Source organism: Aptenodytes patagonicus, chromosome 10 (assembly GCF_965638725.1).
Source record: "Aptenodytes patagonicus chromosome 10, bAptPat1.pri.cur, whole genome shotgun sequence".
NCBI lineage: Eukaryota > Metazoa > Chordata > Aves > Sphenisciformes > Spheniscidae > Aptenodytes > Aptenodytes patagonicus.
This window is the reverse complement of record NC_134958.1, coordinates 4,256,138-4,279,397: the sequence shown is the minus strand read 5'-3', so window position 1 is coordinate 4,279,397 and position 23,260 is coordinate 4,256,138. Positions and strand designations below refer to the sequence as shown.

General features: G+C 46.4%; 1 protein-coding gene across 2 annotated transcripts in view; it reads left to right on the top strand.

Annotated features, from left to right (window-relative positions):
- The first annotated feature begins 414 nt into the window (after window positions 1–414).
- The window catches only part of HOMER2 (homer scaffold protein 2), a 59,401-nt gene continuing 36,555 nt past the window's right edge, over window positions 415–23,260 (top strand). Inside the window, exon 1 of one of the 2 annotated variants that reach the window (XM_076347866.1) lies at window positions 415–532. In XM_076347866.1, coding sequence (XP_076203981.1) covers window positions 432–532 — 101 coding nt within the window. In that variant the 5' untranslated portion in view covers window positions 415–431. Of the gene's footprint in view, window positions 533–21,029; window positions 21,065–23,260 lie in introns of those variants that run through there. The other variant, XM_076347867.1, reaches the window with a different exon arrangement.

The window sequence follows — 23,260 nt, the reverse complement described above, 5'->3', positions numbered from 1 at the left end:
GCCGCCCCGTCCCCCTCCGGCAGGTCGCACCCCGTCCCCCCGGGGCGGGCACCGGGGAGACGAGATGCTGAAGCCTCCCGCCGGGGCTTCTCGCTCCCCGCCCGGGGTACAAACCCCCGCAGGGCGACTCTCGCCGCCCGCCCGGGCCCGGGGCGGGGAGCCGGAGGGGCCCCGGGGGCGCGCCCCGCCGCCCCGCCCCGCCCCGCTCCGCCCCGCCGCCCCCGCGCTGCCGCCTCGCAGGGCGGCGGGTGCCGCGGGAGGCTGCTCGGTGCCGCCGCCGCCCGGGAGGGAGGTTATGTAAGGGGGGAGGGAGGCGGCGGGAGGAGGAGCAGGACGCCTCGCCGCCGCCGCCGCCGCCACCACCGTGCAGCCGGGCAGCCGCAGCCAGCCGGGGCCAGGGCCGGGGCCGGGGCCGGTGCCGGGGCGGCCGCATGTGCGAAGTGGGGACGCGGCCGCCGCTGGCCGCCGAGCGCGGGGAGCCGCCCGGGGGTGCCGCCGCCGCCGCCGCCGCCGAAAGGTGCCGAGACATGGGGTGAGTCCGCCGGGCCCCGGCCACGCGTGGGCGCCGACCCCCGCGTGGGCGCCGCGTCCCGCCCCGGCCCCGCGTGGGCGGCGCCGCCGCCCCGGCCCCGCGCCCCGACCCACGCGTGGACGCCGCCTGCCCGCCCCGGCCCCGGCCCCGCCGCAGGTGCGCCCGGTCGCCGCGAAGCGCTGGGAGAGCCCGGCTGCCCTGTGAGCGCTCCCCAAAACCGGCGTTTTATAACGTAATTAATCATTTGCCGCCCGCTCGGAGCGGCGGCGGGGAGTCTCCCGCCCGAGCCACCGGCGGAGCGGGCACGCAGCGGAGGAAAAACACCCCCCGGCACGTTACCGGTGGCAAAATCCCGGCTGGAATAAGCGGGGAGGAGCTGGGGGTGTCGCGGCCCGGGGGAGGCTGATGCGGGGCCGGGGGGTCCGGTCCCTCGCCGGGAAGCTGTGGGATGTGCGCGCCGGTCTGAGCGGCGAGTTCATTGTCAGATGTCTCCTGCTCCGGTTCAGCGAGAGCTCTCGGCTGCTGGCGGCACACAATAAACTTGCCCGAACTGTGCCAGTTGTTCGCTGATTTGTGTAAATATTTCTCTCCCCCCACCCCCCCGTTTGGGTTTTTTTTTTTGACATGCCAGAAGTCTCTGGTCACATGTGGTGGCCTCTTGGAGAATTCATCTTGATCTTTCCAAAAATCAGTCCTGCTTTTTTTTCTATCCTCTAACTTCAACGAGGGGACAAAAGCCAAATGCTGGCATTAGAGCAGTTTGTGAACTAAATCTCGGGAAACAGAGGTTAACGTTGTGCTTTTGGCTTGAACTATATATAGCTTTGAGATCCTCTCGACCAGAATGTCTTGGGGGATTCCAAACCCACACATTTAATTTGCTTTATTTTTATCCTATTATGTTCTCTTACACCTTTTCTCTTCCTTGCCTCTCCTCACCCCCCTGTGGCAAGGAACCGCTCTCCAGTTTCTGAGCTTCCTCATGCCGCTTCCGACTATGCAAACTCCCACTATAGATTTGTTTATTATTGTCGAAGTGATATAATTCGAGACAATATGGATAAATAATGAATTAAAGTGCCATGCACGTGTCTGAATTTGATACCCAGGAGTACTGAATAGAAGTACAGGGGCCGAGGGAGATATAAGATCTGAGTATCTCCCCATGTTTCACTTCAGGATTACAAGGGGCTCGTCTGCTTCTTAATTATGTAAAGTTCCGCTGGCAAATAAAACAGAAACTGTCCTTGGGGTTGGAGGAAAGAGCATCAAAACCTGGCTGGAGCAGCGCTGCCCCGCTGAGTCTAGAATGGTCAGAAGCATCCATCCAAGGGAAACTTGCCTCCGTCATTTTATCTGGGCGTCTCTAAAGGCAAATATTTTTGTTGTCGTCATTTTTAACCGTTCCTGTACTGGTAGATCGGTTTAGCTGAAAAGTTTAGCTGTGGCTTGGAGAGAATTGAGTGGAAGGTCGCAGCGGTCCCCCACCGCCTTCTGCAAGTCAGCCGTAGCTCTGGGCTCGGCGTGGTCCTGCTCTGCCTCCGGAGCTGTTCAGGCTGCGAAGGACTTGAAGGCTTGCGAGTGCTCTGGTTGTGCTCGTGTCTGCGCTGCTACGTATGCTGTGTTGGGTCATGCAGACTTGTACAAGCATGAGGCACGTTCACCGGTCGAGTTCAATGTCCTGATTTAATGTGTTTCACTTCGAGTAAGTTATTTCAGTCTTACACCGGCGCACGTGAGATCAAGCTCCCAGTATCATTCATTCCCAGGGTTTCGGCGTGGGTTGTACACACTCGTACACTCTGTACAGAGAGCAGACGAGGTGTTTTTTGGATATACATTTTGTCAGTGTCTCACATCATTATCTTGCCATTCACCTTTCTGATACAGAGAACTTGGAAGCACGTTTGTGATAGTGTTACTGCAGCCGTGGCTTAGCACATGTGACACAGGAGCAAACCCCCCCGGGTTCCTCCCTGTTCCATCTCTGCTGGCAAATCCTTCACCTCTGCGTGCTCCAGCTTTTCCTTCTGTGAAATGGGCACCTCTGTGCTCACCTGTCTCTGCGAAGCATGTTGTGATCGGAGCACAGAGCTCAGCCTTTCTTGCTTGAAAGAATGTATTTTGTCCCAGGCATTCCAGTGGGATTTGCTTCCTGGGCACATTTTGGTGTCACGTATGGGGCACGTTCTCACAGAAATTGTGACAATAACTTGACTCTTAGCTCTCAAAATATTTTTCTTTTTTTCCTTTTTTTTTTTTTCCTGGGGGTGACCATTGCTAACGATTCATTTAAATGCTGCCTATGGATTTGGCAGTGACTGATGCTGCTATGAAACTTGATATAGCTACTCGAGCTCAGCAAAGCTATTTAAATTGCTTATTAGCTGTGAGCTGAGCTATTTAAACTGTTGTTTTAGTTCAACTTACTAGGCAGCAAGGTAGTGTCAAGTTTTACAAAAGCAATTTACGTGTTTAAAAAAAAATTAATGCCCGTAATTCAGGGGATGTGAAAACAATGTTGTAAAAAAAAAAAAGAAAGTGTCCAGGCAAAAAAAAAAAAATCTGTTTTAGTGCCCATTGAAGTCAATGCGAAGGTTCCTGCTGGCTGAAAACCATTGTCTTTGGGTCAAGCCACTGTTAAGGATCTCACTGGACAAATGTTTACTTTTAAAGGGAACAAATCTTTTCCTAAATCACCACTTTCTTCTACCCAGCATATCTGATAACTGCTGTTACATCAATAGTCTCAGAGCTTAAACTTTAGCTATTTGAAAACCACAGTGTAACACATTTCCAGCTGTAGAAATCTTTGTCTGAAAATACCACCTGATTTGTCTCTTGATGTTACAAGCCAAGGGCTAACACAGCCGAGTGGCTCGCTTGTCTATGGCTCTGGTTTTAGTGAGCTGTACCTACTCATCTAATAGCCGTGGTCGGATTCAATTTGACCTCAATTTAAGCAGTCTAAGCTAACTTTCCAGTTATAAAGATGCTTCAGGTTTCGTTATTAGATGATTTAAGGAGGTATTGGATAGCTGCTTCATCTGTGCTTACATTCTTTAATTATTTTCATTTCTTTAGTATCTTTGTACTGCCTTATCTGTCCGTTACAAAATATTTCTTGTCATGAGGCATGTGACAAGTATCCAGTTTGGATTAGACCTGTAAATCACTTCACTGCCGCTGAAGCTGTTATTTATATTATCTGTTGGATTAAAACTCAACTAATTTAAATACCCTCTAGCAATAAAATTGAATTTTAAATCTGTTTTATAAATCATATCAAAATGAAAATCAGGCCTCCGAGTGTTAGAAATTATTGCAGAAAGCTGTACAACAGCGTGGAAGTGTGTGCTATACAGGTTAATGATGAACTAGCTCAAAGCACACATTTCTTTTGGCTGATGTGAGGTGGCTTTTCTGTGCTGCTTCCGCAGGGGCTAATGTGGTAGATTAGCCCCGTCCAGCTGGGATCCATCTGCACCTCCTCCAGGTGGGCTTTGAGCCCACACCTTCCTCCAGGAAGGTGGGGAAAAGGCGAGTTTCCAAGCCTGGATCAAGCAATGAAGTAACCTCATCTTAAGGAGACTGGACTCATGAACAAAACTCTGCCCCTCCTGTAATATTTTCATGAAGAGGTGCAGTTGGGGGCCTGTCTTTGTGAGAGCAGTCCTATGAAATGTTTTTGTTATGCAGTGACATTTAAGAGCGTCAGGGAGGTCTGCCTTGCACGCTTCCCTTCTGCTGTTAGCAATAGTAACGTCCATCAGCCAACATACGGCTTTATTTGGGGAGTAAAAGGCAAACAAATGGGGGGACAAGGAAAGAAGAAGGTGAAGATGTGATGAAGCTAGTGTTATAGGAAGACATTAATTTTGGACGGTGTTCAAGCTGGCCTTTCCTGGTACCAGCAGTACTGTAGATACCATGGTGATAAGCTTCGCCTAAGGAGCTCCGTAGCAGGGAATAGCGTGTTGCAGAGGAAATTCACCTTGGCCGTCGTCCAGCTGCCGCTGAAATCCACAGGAGTCTCGCGCCGGCTCCCTCCAAAGTTTGGTTGAGCCATCTGTCCGTGAGGGAAGGGGGCACCCTGGGACCCCGGGAGTGGCGGGCAGATAATGGCACCCGGCTTTCACTGCAAAGCCGGTGTCCCTCAGAGCAGGGCTGGGACGAGTGTATGCCCAAACGCAGCTGAGTTGGTACTGTGAGCTCAGGGACTCGGGTTTTTTTTTTTTTAGGTCTTAAGGTCAGTAGCTTTAGTTCAGCTCCTAGCATAGCTCAGGGGGGCAGATTATATCAGGCATCATCCAACTGGTGATGGTGTTGGTGTTCAAGGAAAGGGACTGAGATTTGATAGATGCTGAAGCTGTTAATCTCATGATTTTTGAAGCAGCTGGCTGGGGATGCTTGATTCTTCACAGCCTGGGTTCCTTATGTAGCTGTCCCCATTTTGCAGAGTGGGTATAAAAGGCTGCTGTTCTGACTTGGAGAATTCGGTAGCTCTGTGTACAGATACAGGTGCCTGTACAAAATCCAGTGGAAAAGTCAGGTCCAGAGAACTTTGAGTTCTGGAGCAGTATGTTGGGTTCACTGAAATGGATGGGAAAACTCCGTCGACCTCAACAGTATGTATAAAACCTGTTATGTGTAGTTCCTTTCTTATATTTAACACAGTTTAAATGAGGTTAGAGAGGCAGGGAGCTTGGTGGGGTGGGGGGAAGAAAAAAAGAAGAGCAAATAGCTAGATCGTCGTAAGGACTTGTGTATGCTTAGGATTTTGGTGTGGTTGCATTCAAGTGAGTGAACAAACCTGTAATGTTGGAGTGTTTCATCCAAGTCTGCCAGCAAGTGAGAGAGACCTTGTCACCTCTCACACAATGATGTGAGGAGTTCGTAACAGTGCAGGTAGATGCACGTAACTGAATTTGGGCAAAAGATCTCCTGTGTGAATAAGCTCCAAGGAAAACGTGGCATTGGGAGAAATTACGAAACAAGCTAATAAAAGAGTAGCAGAAAGAAATGATGAAGGAATGATTGGCATGAAAGACACAGTGGGTTAAGAAAAAAATCGCAGGGTCTGCTAGAGATAAGTTCAGCAAATTACAATAGGAAAAATCTGCCAGTACCACAACTAGTTTGAGTGCCCTGGTGCAAATTTCACCAAAATTTGCTCACGTAGACAATGCTGTAGAAAGAGTGAACAGAAAGAAAGCTTTATGCTTAGAGAGTGATCATAGTCAAGTTGCTTTCAGCTACTAACCTAATTAATTACCACTGTTAATTTGATTATCACTAGAGAAAAAAACTTATAAATAAAATATCCTCCACGAAGCTGGGATGTCCCTCAAGCCCTTCTTTCTATTTGAAAAGAGGATGGTGAGTAGGTCTCCTGATAACAAAGGCATCATTTGAAATGTTAAAAAGAATTATTTGATGTTCAATTCCTTTAAACTGAAAGTAGTTTTAACTGCTTCAGGATCTGACAGTGTCTTAAACTGCTCAAGCATATTCCCAGCATGACTGAAACAGGCAGAGAGGAGCAATGAGTTTGCTGAGACCCCAAGAGCAAGGGCATCAGCCTGGTTTTGCATCTAGATTTTCTGCAGTGCTGTGTATTCATTGTATTCATTCATTTGGCTCTATTAATGCAGTGCCTACAATAGATAGCCTCAGCCATTAACGTATATTTAAGGACGTGTAAGCATTTTGAATCAGCTGTTGGTTTTCCTGTTGACTTTGTGATAGGGCGTGTGCAGAGGGGGAAGGTCCCCGGTCCTGAAGGTTGCTACACGGTCAAATCTCTGCCTGCTTTCACCTTGAATGCTGTCCATCGCGTTTGTGCACTTTGTGCACTGCAAATACAGCCTGTGACTTGTTTATACCGTGTTTTGTTCGTGGCTCTTTAGGATGTAAATGTGCTTAGGGGCACGTATTTCAACTATGTTTCTCCGATAATTCAGCTGTACACTGTAAATAGCTGACAATCCTGTTATTAAATCTCAGAATGTGACAAGGGCACTGTCTTCAAACCAAGACAGGAAGCGTTTATGCTTGAGCATTAAAGAAGCACTTTTAATGGCAAGAGCAATTAGGCAGGGAATAGACCATTAGTATCAGGGAAGGTTACTGCTGCGCCATAGCCACACATCACCCAGCACAGGTTAGAGACAGTGTGAGTAGGGGTTGTGTAATATGTACTCATGCAAAATGTACAAGATGAGATTGGATGATGCGGTTGATCTTTGATTATATTTTTGATGACACATCCTAGCTGCTCTCTGCCTGTTTGTAAGAGAGAAATCTGCCTGCTGCTGCTGGCTTGGATGCTCTGTGCTTAGCTCATGTGTGACAGGAGTAGCTGGCTGCTTGCTCCTGATTGACGTAGCAACTATTAGAGGCTATTGGGCCCTCTTGCATCACTTGGAAATGCTTCATAACGGTAATTTTGCCATTGGGGTCAGGATTAAAATGAAGATAATATTTTAAATAATTGATGCTCGAGGCGTTTTAGGATTTGTTTAAAAAAAATTGATGTTGCTGGATGACATCACCAAGCGGGACAGCCTGCTTAATGACTCATAGGGGAGCAGGAGGCTCTGCTGTGTAGGTGTGTTAGGATTTGTGGGCTTCATGTTGAAGGCTGGCAAGACTGGGAGCTTTAGCTGCAAAACAACTGTGGCTTTATCATGGAGAAGAGTGAGCAGATTTGACACAGGGGAAAGAGGGCCTGGCAATGGAGGTGTGAGCAGGAGTGACTGCTGGGTACTGTGCAAAGCTTGTTCACTTCAGTGGCAACGCATCCTCCTTTCCTGCCTCCCCCACACACTAGTCTGATTTTATTTATTTGACGTGGCTTATCAAAATGCAAGATTGTAAGAATTTCTGAAGTGCCAAACTGTTTTCTTTCCGTCTGGAAGTTTCACTGCAGCCTACAGGATTTAGAAACTCCAACCCTGCTGCGATTCAAAAAGAAATTTGCTGTAGAAGCTGCACTCTTCTGCCTACACATCAAGGGGCCTGAGCGAGCCCTCCAGAGCAGCTAGGTGTTGTTCCCTGTTAGCATTTGCATCATAATAGAAGAAGTCCTGCAACTGCATTCTTATCAGGCGAGGTTTAGTACATCAGTGCAGCAAGACAGCAAAGGCCTCTTCGGAGTATGTCTAAAAATACGTAGCCAGCTTGTACAATATTTTTTTTCCTAAAGCTACTTCTAGTTGTGCTGAGGATCCTTCCTTGTGGACTGTGAGATGGTGTGTATGAGTACTTACTGTATAAATACTTGTTTGCCTCTGCTTAGCGCTTTGCAGTAGATCCTCATCAGGTATGGAATACTGTATTTTGGGGAGGGAAACAAACATATAAAATTTAAATTGGGCATGGCTCTGAAGGGAAATGTTAATTTTATTATGTGGAGGTGTGAGCATCTCACTTTCAGTATTCATTACTGATTGTTTCATCCCTGGAAGAAGGACAGGTAGTGTAGCCAGAGCTGGGAGTATTCAGCAAGGCTTTTCCTTTTGAAAACATAGTACTTCAAGATGCACACTCTCTCTCCTTCATATTAATTGCATTGCAGTGACTGAATCAAGTTCTTCGCTTTTGGTGAGTTGCTCTGTAATATATAACAGCGACGCTTTGTTGTTGCCTTTGTTTCATTCCCTGGTTTTATCGGGCTTTTGTATTCCAGCTTCCCACTATAAATCTGTTGCACGCATCTAAAATGTCTCCCTGCAGTTGTTTAAGCGGGAACATGTGATCTGTTTTGTGATATTGAAAACTGTCAATGAGAGCATCTGAAAAAAAACAGGAGAAATGCTCTGAGAGGAGCCGTGCAAAATGTCACCGAGCAGCAGTCGGGGCTGCACTGGGGCTCTGGGCTGCTTGGAGGATGCGTGGGTAAACCTGGGGAGAGTCTAACACCTTATTATTGTTTATTTCAGAGATGGTGATGTCTGAAGACAAGGCAGGAGCTCTGTTCTGGTGGGTAGTTCAGACAGCAGTGCAAAGGTGGCAACAGCGTAGTTGTCCCCTTCTCTCTGCCTTGACATCGCCCCATCTCTAACGAGGATGTACCTATGAACAGCCCCTCCAGGTGAAGCCCCCACCTCTTACACCTTCACGTAGTCCAAACCCCTGGTAGCCCCAAAGCTGATATACTCTCCCCTGACCTGCCAGGAGGTTTCTGCCCAGACAGGGCAGCCCCGAGGTGCTCATGGGCGCAACGTACACCCAAGGGCACAACCGTTGCCCTTGGGTGTACAAGGAGGAGATAAAAGCATCTTTGGACTCTGTTTATGTACGCGTATAATCCAATGATTGTCATAGTAATCCCCCCTCCTCCAGCTGGGATAGGGAGAAACTTATTCTTTTATGAAACAATAAAGGAGACTTAGTTGCCTAAAACTTCACAGCACACAAGCGAATGAGAGCTCTCTCTTTTCATGATTATTTTATTTTGTGTTTGACAGCTGTTTGTCACTTATGTGGTCCATTACAGGAGATAGCTAATTTTCTATTACCTGTTGTTTACAGAGGTGGTCTTTATAAACTTGTATTTAAGGGATCTTCTAAAAATGCTAATACATAAAAAGGGAGTCTAATTCAGTTTATGATGAACAGAAAGATGAACAGAAACTGGCTTGACTGAGAACAGGGATTTGACACTTCGCTACACCCACCCCAATTCAAGAAAATTCAATTAAAAGCTTGAATCTCTAACCTCAGTTACAATGAAACACAATAGCTGCGGAGCAAGGGTCAGATCCCACGTTGCGGAAAGGGAGCTGTTGGTTTGGGAGTTATTTGGGGTAGACGGGGAGGCTGCTCACCTCCTCCTGGGCAGATCCAGAAGCGTGCGTTGAGTCCGTGGTTCCTCGGGGAGCTTTCCTTTCCTTCTGTGCCTCTTCCACCCTCCTCTGTGCTTTGGAGCAGGGGAATGGGTGTTATGCGTAACGTAAAATTCCACTTTGTCTTTTGAGAGATCCGAATGACAAATAATGTCTTTAAAGTTTCCGTGCAATCCTCAAAGACGTTCCCCGGACAGAAAGTTCTGAGCATCTGTTTGTTGAGACCTTCATAATTGCATATTATGGAAGATGCCTCAGCTTTCAAGGACTTAGTCGTATGCAGCCTGATGCTCCCAACAATCTCTCGCCATGCTTTGCCTCCGCAGACTTCTCTGCAAAGCCTGTGGTTTTGCAGAGGGCTGTGGGGAGGGCTTCCTTCTTCAGCTGGACCGAGCTCCTCGTGAAGCCTGGGGTAAACACCTCTCCTGCGGTTGTGGTTACCTGCTTTTCCCTCTACAGGGAAGGCCTGTTCTGAATTTTTCAGTCTCAGAGCAGTAATCCTGCATACGTATTGTTCAGATCTTTCTTTGCAAGAACTTTTCTCCATTGAGTTAGAAATTAGCATTTCCAATTCTATGGGGGAGAAGTTGCCAAAGTTTTTATATTTTAAGCTTAGAGTTTGGAATGGAATCAAAATGTCTAATCCAGTTCGCATTCCCTGTTTGGTCCTTCCTCCCTGCCTTATGAAGTGGCATCCTTGTCCTTAAGGACGTCACAATATTGTGTGACTCTAAGGCTTCTCCCATGAAATATCAAAGTAACATTGCACTGATTTGCAGCATGTTTTCAAATAACTGTTAAATTAGCGTAAGTGACGCGAGGTTGTACTGGAAAGAGTTTATGCTCGTCAACTGCTTTATGGGATGACCTCTGAATTATTGGCCAGAAGAGAAAATAGACACACAACTGCTGGGAACGATTTGGGATGCTTCAGTGCTGCCTGTTACTCCTTAAAAGAATGACTGATTTCCATGAGTTAAACAGGGTGGTCCAAACTTTGCACCTTGGATCTAAGTTACTTTTCCTCCCTTTCTTTTCTTTTCCCGTCTCCTTTTGGCACTCCTCCTTGCCCCACGGTGACATTGGAGCTGCCGCGGCTCCCTGCAGGGAGGACAGCCCAGCCGGTGCCCGGGGCGGCAGCAGCTCCAAGCCTGGGTCAAAGCGTTGGCTGGGGAGGCGCATGGAAAAACACGGGGCTAGTCTGGGTTGTCTAAGGAGAAATGGGCAACTGAAACGCTCTTTTGCTGCCTTTCAGGGGTAGTAAAGCTCACTAAAAGAAAACTGTGTTTAGAGAGGTCTGTAATAGAGGCCTTACAAGTCAAATCGATTTAATTCTTAGGGTGCTAAAGTGTGAACGTGCAAAAAGCATAGTAAGAATTTCTCACCAATTGGCACCTTATCCTCAGTGGCTGAGGGTACTTGATCCATTCTGCATACTAACACCAGGCACTAATTTTAGATCACAGGGACTACGAAGAGTGCAGTTTCTAGCTCTTGACTTGCTATATTTTACTTATGGCAAATAGAAGAAACTGGTGCATAAACTTTTTTCTCCCCCAGCAAGGGAGGTGTCTGCCTCCACCGGCAAGGAATCTCCTACCATGAGAGTGCACTCAAAACAAATTACTGCAGAATGCAGGACATGATTTTTAATCCTATTTTAAAACAAATAAATGTTCAGAATCTTGTTCTGAAAATGAAGCAAAAAATCATTTAAATTGTGTAATATCGGTTATTATTCTAGCATAAAAGTCTGTCTAGAATTTATTGAGCTGATTTTGCTCACATTTGTTTGGTATAAATACACGGTAGCTTAGAGCAGAAGAGGATCGGGTCTCCTGCATGTACTCTCCCGTTGTTTTGAAGGGTGAATTCACTGCTCCATAAATCTCATAAAAGGTTCAGAGCCCCGCAGCAAAAGTATTAGTAAAGGACGCAGCCATAAGCAGATTGTGTCATCTGGGACGCGTGTCAGCCTGACGTATTATCCATCGAGTGCTTTGTTTGCATTTGGTAAATACGATGAGCTACCGGCTTCATGCTGAAGTAGCACTGCAGAACTTAGCAATGGCTTATCCAGTCGGCAGTGAGCAGGATGAGCCTCTGGTCGCCATCCAGCCAGTTTTTGTTTTGTTTCACAGGATTGCTGGGGCATAGTTCTGTCCTCTCGCAGTTGATTCCTCTTTTGGGAGCAGACGTGGGGACAGCTGAATGCGTGTAGTATAGTCCTGCTCCAGAGACCCTACTGTCCGTGGCTTGGGCAGTCCTCCACTGCATTTGCATGGGCCAGGGTTGGGTGCGTGGCTACCTTTAAAAATAGGACAATAACTTCAGTGTGTTTTCAGCCAGAGAGCAGAGAAGGATTTAGAGAAAAAAAAAATACCAGGAAAAGAAAGTATATGTATCAGCGTTGCCAACTCACAGGGCAGCCCGCCTATCAAGCAGCAAATAGCGGCAACTAAATAAGGGCGACGCAGAATAGCTAAAATGAGGCATGTTATCCCCTGGCTATCACAGCATCGCTGTACTCCAGCTGAGGGCCCAGTACACAGCCGGTTTCATCAATAACTGTGCGATACCCGCAGGCCCTCGAGCCTGCACCGAAAGGGGATCCTGGGAGAGAGCCCAGCCCTGGCGTGCCGGCCCACCCGAGCCCATCGTTTTTTATCCCGGTTCATGGGAAAACTATTTTAGATCGTCTCATCACTTTAAACATTTTGGTGAGTGTTAATATACTTTCAGCGCAGTGGAAATAATCACCATATGGCTGTAAGATTTGCCATCTGTCCAGAGATGCTGAAATACAATTAGTCCATGTAGGCCATTTATCAATCTATAAGTTACAATATTCACAGTCCTGGCAACTTTGGCTGCTGACAGAATCAGCACTTGTATGGGCCTACCTGTCTGGCCTTATTAAAATCAATATATAAATGAGACAGAAAAAATCACGTCGTTCAGCTGTGTCCTTCACCCTTGACAGAAAGAAAAAAAAAGTCTATATTGGTGTAATGAGACTGAGGAAATGTTATGCCTTAATTTTTGTAGCACTAATTGGATTTTTATGTCTAGCAGACCTTAATTTTATAAGGCAAAGCCAGGTTTACTTGCAGTCTTTCAATCAAGAAATACCAGCAGGACAGAGTATGTCACAGGGGAAAAAATTATTATTAAATCCTCTCCTGTTGTATTAACTTCCAAGGCACAAAAAGCTAAATGTTAGAAACATGAGAAATGCGATCATTAGCGTCATACAGGTAAGATTTTATTCTTCCAGGGTTTCGTGTTTGACTTCAGAAAAGTGAGAAGATGGCTCTTCAGCAGAGTGAATAATTTTTTGAAATAAGGTCAAGGCCTTTTTATTTTCAAATTACTAATGATCTGACACTATAAGGGGTCTGACTTTTGACCGCTGCTGCAGAGCTAGCCCCTGGCGGGTGTCCTGGCTTGGCTGCTCAGGGCTGTTAGCCCCCTTAAAACTTGGGTTAGATTTGTAATGGCTAATGCATATCCAGACAATAACTCGAACTTTTTATTTGGGTTTACATATTGCCCGGACTCATCTTGCGTAATAAGTTTGTAATAAGAATGTGTGTTATGTTTTGTTTATTCTACAAATTTTCAGCCAGCCCACACTAATTTTTGAGACTCTGCTGACATGAGAATGTCTTCCCCCCCCCCCCCCCCCCCCATTTTTGCATTATAGCCCATAGTTATGGAACCTGCATCGCATGAAAAATGTTGATACTTGAAATTAAATCTTCCCATAGCCCACACCTCGTATAACCTGTACCTTGCATAACCCACGAAGTTGGAGGCATTGGCACGCAGAAATCAGAAGGAGCAGGACTGCGGGGATCCAAAATAGGGGGCCGTTGAGGTTCAGGAATTTCTGGGATCAGTTTCTCCCAATATTACCCGCAAGTATGCGCAGTTTGCTTTACTGCGGTGTTAGCAAGTTGTAGGGGTTTAGTTTTGTGTTTTTACTGGTGTGGGGTTTTTTGTGGCAGAGGGAGTAGTGGGGTTCTTTTGTTTTGTAGATACTGTTTTTCTCATGTATAACCTGTTGGTGAAGTTTTTCAGATTTAGTAGTTTTTCTCTCTGAAGCTCGGGAGATTACCAGAGGATCACTTTTGCACTGGGGTTGCTGACAGCTTTTTATACCGACAAAGAAATGTACATATCTGAGATCTGTACTGTAAATCTGATGGCAACAGATGGTGTTATATTTTTAAAGATTAAAGTGAATAGCATTAGAAATTTCCTTTGTATTTTTATCTTGAAGCAGAAGAAATGTGTCATTCCGTGATCTTATTGGCTGCTAGTAAATACATTAGCTTCAAGAGCCGCGTCCCCCAGTTCCTTAGAGAGGTGCTGCCTGTGTGCTAGCAGCAACCAAAATACTCTGGTTGTTGATTCTATTAGTCTATTAAAATCACCAGAAAATGGAAATCGGCTTTTTTCCAGATAGTTTAATTTAAACTGCATTGAGTGGGGAATGACACTGGCTTTAGCCGTGCTCGTTTGTGCCCAACACCTTGCCGTTTCCCGACTGCAGCTGTGGGGTTCCTGGCTGCGAGCGCTGGAACCTCTCCTTGCTGTTTATGATACACCATCTCTGGTGGTCTTGGCTACATTTGGTGATTTTTGCCTTTTAGATGGTTTGTTCTAGAAGGAGGCTGGTGGCAACAAATCTGTTTAAACATGGCAATGCTGTTGCCAGCCCGGCGCTGTTTCAGCACGGGCAAGTTGATACACGTACCGAAAGCCAGCGCGGGCATTGGTTTGCATCTTTCTAATCCCTTACGGAGTAAATTGCTTATTCTTTGATTGCTTGTAACTTTTACATGCTTAAGTTTCATTAAAGGCATGCATCCTTGTATTAAACCATCTGTTGGCACCCTTTTTCTTGCTGTCTAGTAAAGCATTCAGACCCGAGTGTTTTATTGAGCCCAGGTGCTCTGGCAGCATCTCCGGCCACAGTGGGTACCCAGCACAGGGTGTGTGCCGTGCCCTGCCTGTGCTGCCTGCACGTGGTGGTGGCGGCCACCGGGACAAGCAAAGCCCTATCATTTTCTTCTGACGTTACAGTTGGTAGAATTCCTTATTTGATCCTTCAGGCAGTAGATCAAAAAGAGTTATACAACTTGTTCTTTAAACTGAACGGATTGGCTTTTTTCCCCCCTAGTATAAGTGGAAGAAAAGCCCCAGAGGAGAGCATTTGAATAGGGTATGGGAAAGCGTATCGATAATTACATGCATTGATTAGTGCACAAAAGTGCTCCCCTCCAAGGATCCGCTTAGTTCTGTAGCGTTTGAAATAATGGAGTGTTTAATCATATTTTGCAATAGTGAGGCTTTGATTATGCTACTGATTAAAATCAACTTTTGAGATTTCTTTGTGCAAAGGTAACCTCGTCTGCCATGCAAATTCCTATAGCACGGGAGAAGAAAAAGTCCTAAACATAAGGATGGTGTCAGCGGGTTTTACATGCACAAACACACACGTGGTCTTTCACTTCAATCTTAGGTTTGTAGGTACAATGTATTTTGGTCATATATCCGCTGACATTTAATCTCTTCATTTTTTAAATAAACACCAAGTAGCGCACACAACCTCGAAGTATCCCCAGCCTTCTACCACACAGCAGACATAGTGCAAAGGCTTAGTAATAAGAATAATAAAGACTCCACTAGCATGCTAAAGGATTTTCCTGTTGGTTTACAAATGCAAAATAAATTACTTTCTTCCTCCAACATTGTGTTTACATTATTTTCTATTCTCTGATCATTTCTCACCAGTGCTAACTCTGGGTGTGTATCTGATGCGGGGTGCGGAGGCCCAGGGGTGACTGGAGCTGCTGGCACCTCATCTCCCCCAGCAAGGCCAGTGCTGGGGGCTCCTGGGCAGCGCGTGCGGGGCGGGTGAGGGCTCTGAGGACCGCTGCCTCTTGTTTTTGGATGGTGCTCGAGGAGCTTGACGCTTCAGATCTGTACGCTGGCTCCTTACTTCTCCTTTGTAAGACAAACCAGCCAACCCCCGTGGTGTTTTACCTGTGCATGAGAAAATTCACGGTGGCGCAGAGCTGTGGTTTCGTTTGGATTTGGTTGGGCTGCTCTGACGGGAGCAGAGGCCGACGTGTGCCCCGTGGGGGTGAGCCGAGTGTTTCCCGCACATGGGGTACCCCTGGGCCGGCTCAGCCCTGTGCACACCCCACCGTAATGAGCTCCTGTGGGGTCCCTCCTGCTCGAGCCTCCCTGCGCTGCGGCAGAGGATCTCGCCGAGAGCTTTCCAGAGCAGCCCCCAACGTGTAAAAAGCAAGGCTAGTGCGCGCCGGCGCGTCATCCTTTCTAACACCAGCTGCACGGGGTAAATTTTGGTGCGTGCACGCAGGTCTGTGAGCCTGAGCCTGGGGAGTTGTAACAAACGCGGTGTTTTCCTGGGTTTCTGTCTGGGTGGGGGCTGCTGGCAGCGGGCAAGGCGCGGAGGGAGGCTGCTCTCCCTCTCCGACAGACTTGTGCTCTCTACTCCAAGATTTACACTTTCAATTTACAATGGCAATCTCTCGCTGAAATATTGACAATGCAAACATTGTGCCACAGAGGAGGCTGTGCTAAAAGTATTAACTCTACTGGAGCTGGGGCGAACCCAGAGGATGTAATTTTTAACCGATCCAGGGAAATGGGAAGGCTTTGGGGGGTCTGTTTATGTGCTGATGCAGCCTCACTTGTCAACAAGGGTAGGAGAGGTGCTGGGGGTAAACAGAGTACAGGTATTTTTTTCAGTTTAATAGGGTTTGAATTTATCCCTATGCAAACGGGAGGCCATGTAAACATTACCGGGGCTGCAAATTTATGGCTCCTCTTTCAATGTCTTCTCAGGAAAAATCTCTGAAATAATCACAGTAACACAACCAGTTTCACACACGCATGCCTCAACTTGTTGTTTTCTGATAAATAACCTTACCTGCGGAGGATTAGTTCAGGGTCCTCTCAGTTCCTGTCACTTAGGCAGGAGTGTTTATTCACAGTGTCTTGAAAGGTTAATAGCCATCTGGAGATAGCCCAAAAATAAAGTGTGAGCTTTTTCACTGCCCAAGTTAAGCCTTGTAATTTGTATATTGACTTCATAAAGGCATAATGGTATTGTGAGACCTCACGGATGTTACAATGATTTTCATGCCGGAGCTTTTGTCCTCAAGATTTATTCTTTTGGACTTAACGCAGCCGCAAATCAAAAATTAATTTAATTACTGTCTGTGCTTTTAACAGAAAATTCCTCTTTAGCTAGCTAGGTTTTTTTTCTTAATTTTTTCTAAGTAACTGGAACTATTATGTTTCCTACAAATGCAAGAAGCACTTTTGCTAATTACATTCTGTTGAAATAATAATGCCTGTAAAAGAAGGGAGCTAAAAAGATGGATTTTTTGCATGAATTTCATATATTTCTGCAGGTGAGTTGATATCAAATCTAGTATAAAGTGGGCACCAGAGAATCGTGGCTCTGGTTATTTGAACGAGTTGCATGAGCTTGCCCCCGATTGCTGCCAGATTCAGCACTTCTTTTCAACCTCATCGCGAGGAGATCGGTCTGCCTACAGAATAGGAATTTCAGCAGCTGAAAGACTGAAAAGAAGGACTTTGAGTAAATTATATTTTTAAAATAGCTGTTTCTCTTTCTTGTTTTCTCTTTTTTTTAAGGGACGGTGTAATTTCTGTCCCACCAGTCTGGGTTTTTCAGAAGTTGTTCCCTGTACCCTTCTATGTACCCGCAGTTCCACCCCGCAGCAGGGAACACCACCCGGGAGCGCAGGGCTTGGCTAGCAGAGTACTGACAAATGCAGTTAAGGGGTGCCCACATACTTATTTTTTTTTACAGAGGGGAAAAAAGAGGAGTAAAAACCGACTGCAGTTGTCCCCTGCTAGCCCAGCCTATCGCTCTGGGCCAGTTCTCCCATCCCTCGTGTACAACAGATATTAAGGCCTCCCTCTTTTCTCTGTGCTCGCCCTTTCTGTCCTGTATCGCTCAGGGTTGCTTCTCCATCCTTCCAAGTAATTTTTGCTATGGAAATACCGGTGTGAGGAGGACTGTTTGCATTGCAGGACAAACGGGAGCTGCCCAGGTCTGCGAAGCCGAGCAGCTCTGGGCAGACCCACATCTGGCCACCAGCGCTTGGCCGCAGGCCGGTGGTTTGCAGGGCTGGCAGCCTGACCCACCTTCCTCCACATCATGTAGGAGCAGTTATTAAATCCACCGATAGCTTCTCTCTGGTCTGTAAAGACTGTTAATTTTTACAGTAGTCTCTTTTGTTCAGTGGTGAATATTCAGCTGTTGATTTAGCCTTTTAAATTCACGTAGTCAAAAACTTCCCTGGGTAGACGATCTGGTATGAAACTGCCCTGCAATGATAGCGATAGCAAAGCTAGAGAAAGGAAATGAGGCGATTTAATTTTATTTCCAGGCTTGCTACTGGCTCTGTTATCCCGGGATGCCATCTCACTCTCGATGGCTGTTTCCTCAGGTGTAAAATGGAGCCATTACCCACCTGCTTGCTTCACGCTATGGGTTTTGCACCCTTGCAAGTTGAAACAGGCTCTTCGCTTCTGCTGGTTGTGTACGCTGGCAGCCGGCACCAGAACCTGCCTGTCACAGCTGATGAGATCTGAATGACCTGGATTCACTAGCATGTGCCAATTTGGGAAGGGAGCAAAGCTGCCTGCTTTCGTAACGCCGGTTTGCTGCTACCACATCTGTAAAACGTGCAGGTTTAGCATTCGCCTCCCCCCAACTCTGTGTATTGCCCGTGCTGACTGGGCCCAGCCTGCCGTCCTGGTCCCTGACCCCAGCCGTGAACGGGGCAGTGATGGGCGTTGAGGTTACAGTATCTCAGGGAACTGGGCTGAGACAGCTGAATTTGCCTTGTTTGTGGCGAGCGTAAGGGGGATGCGCTTGTCTTGACTGGAGTGCGTGCGGTGAGGCAGGGAGGGGGTCCTCCCACTTCGTCCTCAGTCATCGTTAAGAAGCTAATTCGTGTGGTTTTTTGCTTCCTGAAAAGATTCGATCCAAGGTGGCACGAGCCTTCAATATGTAGAGGTAACAGGCTGGAGGATAGCTGACTCTCTCTTTCGCTTTGAGCAAAAATTAGTTTTGTGTATAAACTGCAACCGGTGTGCTAATTACCACGTGCGACACCATGAAGTGTAGCTGCTCCCCAGAGCAGTCACGTCCCTCATCAGAGGTCTGCCTTTACGTGGGGGTTGGTGGTTTTTTAAAGTTTGAGATGTGCTTGTATGAACAAGTGAGTAGTGTTACGGGTAGATGAAACAGTATTTTCACAGGTAATTTTTAGGCATCGTTACTTGCCTGGACTTTCATCCAGATGAGTATTTCAAATAGGAGAAAAATCTCCATCCATGAACTCGGGGGCCATCACGCAACAGTAAAATCTAGAAAGGCAAGGCGGCAGCAGCCTGGCAGGGCAGCCGCGCACCCCGAGGCATGGGGACCCCCGGTGCCGGCACTGCTGCCGGCTGAAGGGGGACATTTGCTGACTGCTGGGGTCTTGGAGGAGCGACCGGAGAGCTTGCTGTTTCCACGGGGCAGGATATATTTATTCAGTTTTGTTTGAGACCGAAGGCACGAGTTTGCCTCGCTAGTGCATTTTTGAGAAGTCAGAGGCACGGGTGATGCTCGGTGGCTTTGGGAGCTGGCGTCCTTACCGTCCCGCTTCCGCGCAGGAGTCGAGGGCAGGTGCCAGGTGGCCCGGTGGGAGAGCCGTGCGTGCGCAGCTGGCCACGCCTGGGGAGGGGTGGTGTGGGGCCAGCACTCTTCTTTTCAGCAGCGTTGCTTATTTTTGAATTGTCATAAATAAATACAAATGGCACTCCAAACTACATTACATGTGCAGATATACATAAAGGATTAGTTCAAAGAACTAATTGTTATTGCACTGTCGGGCAGTAGTAGCGACGCTCAATCCAAATAACTATTGACACCAAGTTTATCACGTTGCGTTTAGCAAATAAAATTTTGTGTATCATGATCAGTGCTGGGGGGGTGTGTCACAATGCGTTCGTACCTACTCTTCTTTCTTGGAAGATCCTCATTAGCTAATGCTTGTTATAGCAAATCACTGCAGATCTGCTGGCGCTGTCAGGTGGTATAAACCTCAGCGTGTGCATGACGCTGGCCTGTAGCAGGGATCACCACGTTCCAAAAACTACGCTGACGCGCTGTCTTGCAGGCACGTGCATCCTCCACCAAATGGCAGCTATATGAGGACATGTTCTTTTAAAAAATATATTTATTCCGATTGGTAAATTAGGCAGTTAGTGCAAAGCTGTCTAGTATTGGTGTGGGGAGAGCACAAATAATCCTGTCCTGTAAACTAGGAATCCTTATCCCAGAAATTTTATGTGATCTGTTAATGAAAGTTTTAGCAAAACGTGCCAATAGTGGTTTTGCCTCTGGTGGAGTACCAGAGCCCCTGTTACAAATACGTTTGATGTTCCAGAGCCTACAACAAGTAAAGGAGCTGCTTTGTTCTATTTACTGCTCGGTCAGTGCGTCCGCCCGATGTGCACTGGACACTTTGCACATTTAAAAGAACTTGGGTGCTGATCCCGCAGGCACCCACATGGGTCACTGTGTTGTATTTACGACCAAAAAAGATTGCTCCAGTACAGAAGTGCTCCCCTCATCGGTGCCTTGTTCGGAGCCGGAGCCGGCTCCACGCGGCCCTGCACGTGGCTGGGGTCCGGGGGCAGGGGCTCTCCCAGATGCCGGCTGGCCGCCCAGCCAGGGCTCGCCGTGCCACGGCTCCATCAGCCGCCGGTATCCCACAGCCCTTACAGCGCGGGCTGCCAGTCAGCAAAGGCTCTTTACAGCTGAAGTGATTTAAATCACTGGTTGTGCTCGTGATTCAGATGACAAACAAGGAACTTCGAATTAAATAATTTGAACTTTTCCGAAGTGAGAGCTCATTCCCGTTGATTAGGAAGAGTAATATAAAACACATGGCTTGCAGCTAGTCACACACTTACAAAATTTGGCATGGTCGTATATTAACCAGAAAGTGATACTGTATCTCACACAGCTGTGGATGCAGTTAGTTAGCTCCAGGGTCTTGGGTTTTGCTTTTTAAATTCTTCAGAAAAGGTTTATGACGTATTTCTACATTAATGGAGAATGACTGTTTTTTACTTGAGATTTGTCTCGTATGACACAAGGACGGAAATTAAAAGTCAACTAAATGCGTAAAAACAGGACTTGAAAATTGCAATCATATTTATAAAACATGCTGGCCATGTTTAATAATAAAAAAAGCTTATGAAAGTGCATTTTCTGTCTTAATCTGCATTATTAAACAAAGAACTATTAGCTATAATTTAGGTCTCCATTTGCTACTTTTGAAGCAGTTTTACTCTAGACAGTGGATGTTACTGTCAAATTGATTTTTAAACATTTTTTTTTTTTTAAGATTATTTAATCAATCATTAACAACTTTGGTTAAAATTCATGAGATTTTAAACATTCATCAATTCTCTTTGTCTTCTGATTTACGAGTCCGCAGCCCGGCTGGCAGCGCCACTGCTCCCTGCCTCCCCGGGCAAACCGGCAGTCTCACCTAACAACCAGCTTACAGGGGCTCAAACGACGCGGGATGTGCTGTGGGAATTTCAGGTTAGCTGTGCTGTTGTTTTAAGCATAAAACTCGATAAGTCTCTGATAAACTGAAAAGGAAAGAAACCCTGGAAAACAAAGTCATTCCTCTGTCAGTAAAGTGCTTTCTTGAATGTCAAAAGTTGCAAGTGAGTAATGTAGAATAATCCTTCTCAATTTGGAGCTCTGTAAGGCCGTGGTAAGTGTTTTAAAAGTGTCTAATTCAGCGTTTCATTTGAAAATTGAGTGCAACAATTTTATAGTTGCCTGCGTGTGCTCCACTGGTCAAAGGAGTTTGGGACGCAACGAAGGAGGATATTTCCCCCCCCCATGTTAAAAGCTGCACCGCTGGAGTTTGTCAACGCTGTTGGCTTTGCCAACCCGCCGTGGTGTGAGGGAAAGCGTGGTGGCACCGGCTCCCAGTGCCGGTGGTGCCGGCTCACGGGCCTGGCTGATGGGTTTGGGCTCCTTGGGGTAACAGCCGAGCGCAGACCTGCAGGTGGTTTCGGCAGCAGGGAGTGCGGCAGCAGGGCAGGCACGGCCGCGGAAATGCATCTTCTTTTCTTAATTATTACGAGCCAACACTGGGAAATCCTTCCAGGAGGTTGTGTCCTGGGAGCGCTTCGTCTGCTCCGGGGGGTCAAAAATCAGTCCTGGGGCTTTGCTGCCTTGCAGAGCCACCTGTGGCAGAAAGGTCAAAGGCATATGTGGAGAGCAACCACCTGGCCCTTCCAAATTTGAGTCTCAACGGAAGGGCAACAGCTCACTTATCCTGAATGAGTTAAGTTTACACATCACAATTCCTTTTTTTTTTTTTAAATAATTTATCAACTAGCACCCTATCACTGTGAGCGATAGGGCTGCTGTTTGAACCCAGGAAGACAAAATGCCTTTTTTTTTTTTTTGGTTTAATAATCATAAGGATTAGAAACATAGTCAGGTTTTGCCTTTACTTTTTAATAAAAGCCCCACGTGGACGGCTAGATGGCTATCTCAAGCTCTGAGCTTCATTACCCGTTAATTTATCCACTTGGATGCATGTATACAGCTCCTGTTGACAACAGTAGCTGCTACAAGACTCCTGAAAAAATGGAGATAGATAGTGTTTCCCTTCATTCTACTTTTATTATCTCCAGATTTACTTTATATGCTTACTGCTCCTGCTGCAGAGAGGCCAGGCGTAGTTTTAACAGTGTTTTCTGGTATTGTTAAGATGAGTTAACAGAGTTAAAGTTGTTTGTGAAATAGGTTTGCGTGGAGGAAAATTCTGAAAGTTTAGACTGCCATATATAGGTCATATTGCCATTAGCAAAAACAATTATTAGTAGAATCCACTAAAAATATAGAGCTAAGTAAAAGGTGAAATAAATTCAAAATTATTCTTCACACAGGGAAAGTACGTATTTTTAGAGTAAAAGGGTAAGCAGCTTGGGGGAAACTTCCCTTCCCTGCATTCCTTATTGCAAACAAACTCCACGACCTTCGTGGGTGTTACACTGCTAATCCTGTGTAATGGATGATGGAAATATTTTAAAAATGTTGCAGAGACCTGCCCCTTCTTTCCTCCCAGCTGAGGACAGCACCGATTTTAGCGTGTGAAATGAGAGTCAGGTTCAGTGAGTTACTGATAAGGAAGGGCTGAAGCAAATGCTACTCTTTCACAGCTGTAACACAACAGTCCCATTGTAATTTCAATTTATTTCATGCAAGTATTTTACAGGGTTCAGCACAGCTGTCCATCCAGAAACCTGCATGGCAGCCCCTGGAAAAATGTAAAACTTTGCATATGCCTTGCAAGGAGAAAACCATCGTTTCATTTTCTCCCTCCTGAGGCCTTGCTGGGCTTTGCAAGCTCACTCCATCTTTCCTGAGCTAATTCTACGCTTAAATCACTTTGCTTGATATTCGTAAATTTACTCCCCTCGATTTTAATTTAACTGCAATGGTCAAGATTATGTGTGATGTTTGATACAGTTCCTACATACAGTACCTGAAGTTGTTCTGTTCTAAAAATACAAGGCGCTGAAGATTATAGAAATCGTAATGAAAACATAGTTCCAAAACTATGGGGCCGAGAATAATAGAAGAGAATTATTTATATGATTAGGAAAGAATAGCATATGAGAGCGAGGGATCTCTCTGGCCTTTCACCTACCTCTTTTCATTTGCTTTGTGCAAAATTCAGCCTGGCAGCTTTTTCGGTTTCCATGTGGTAAA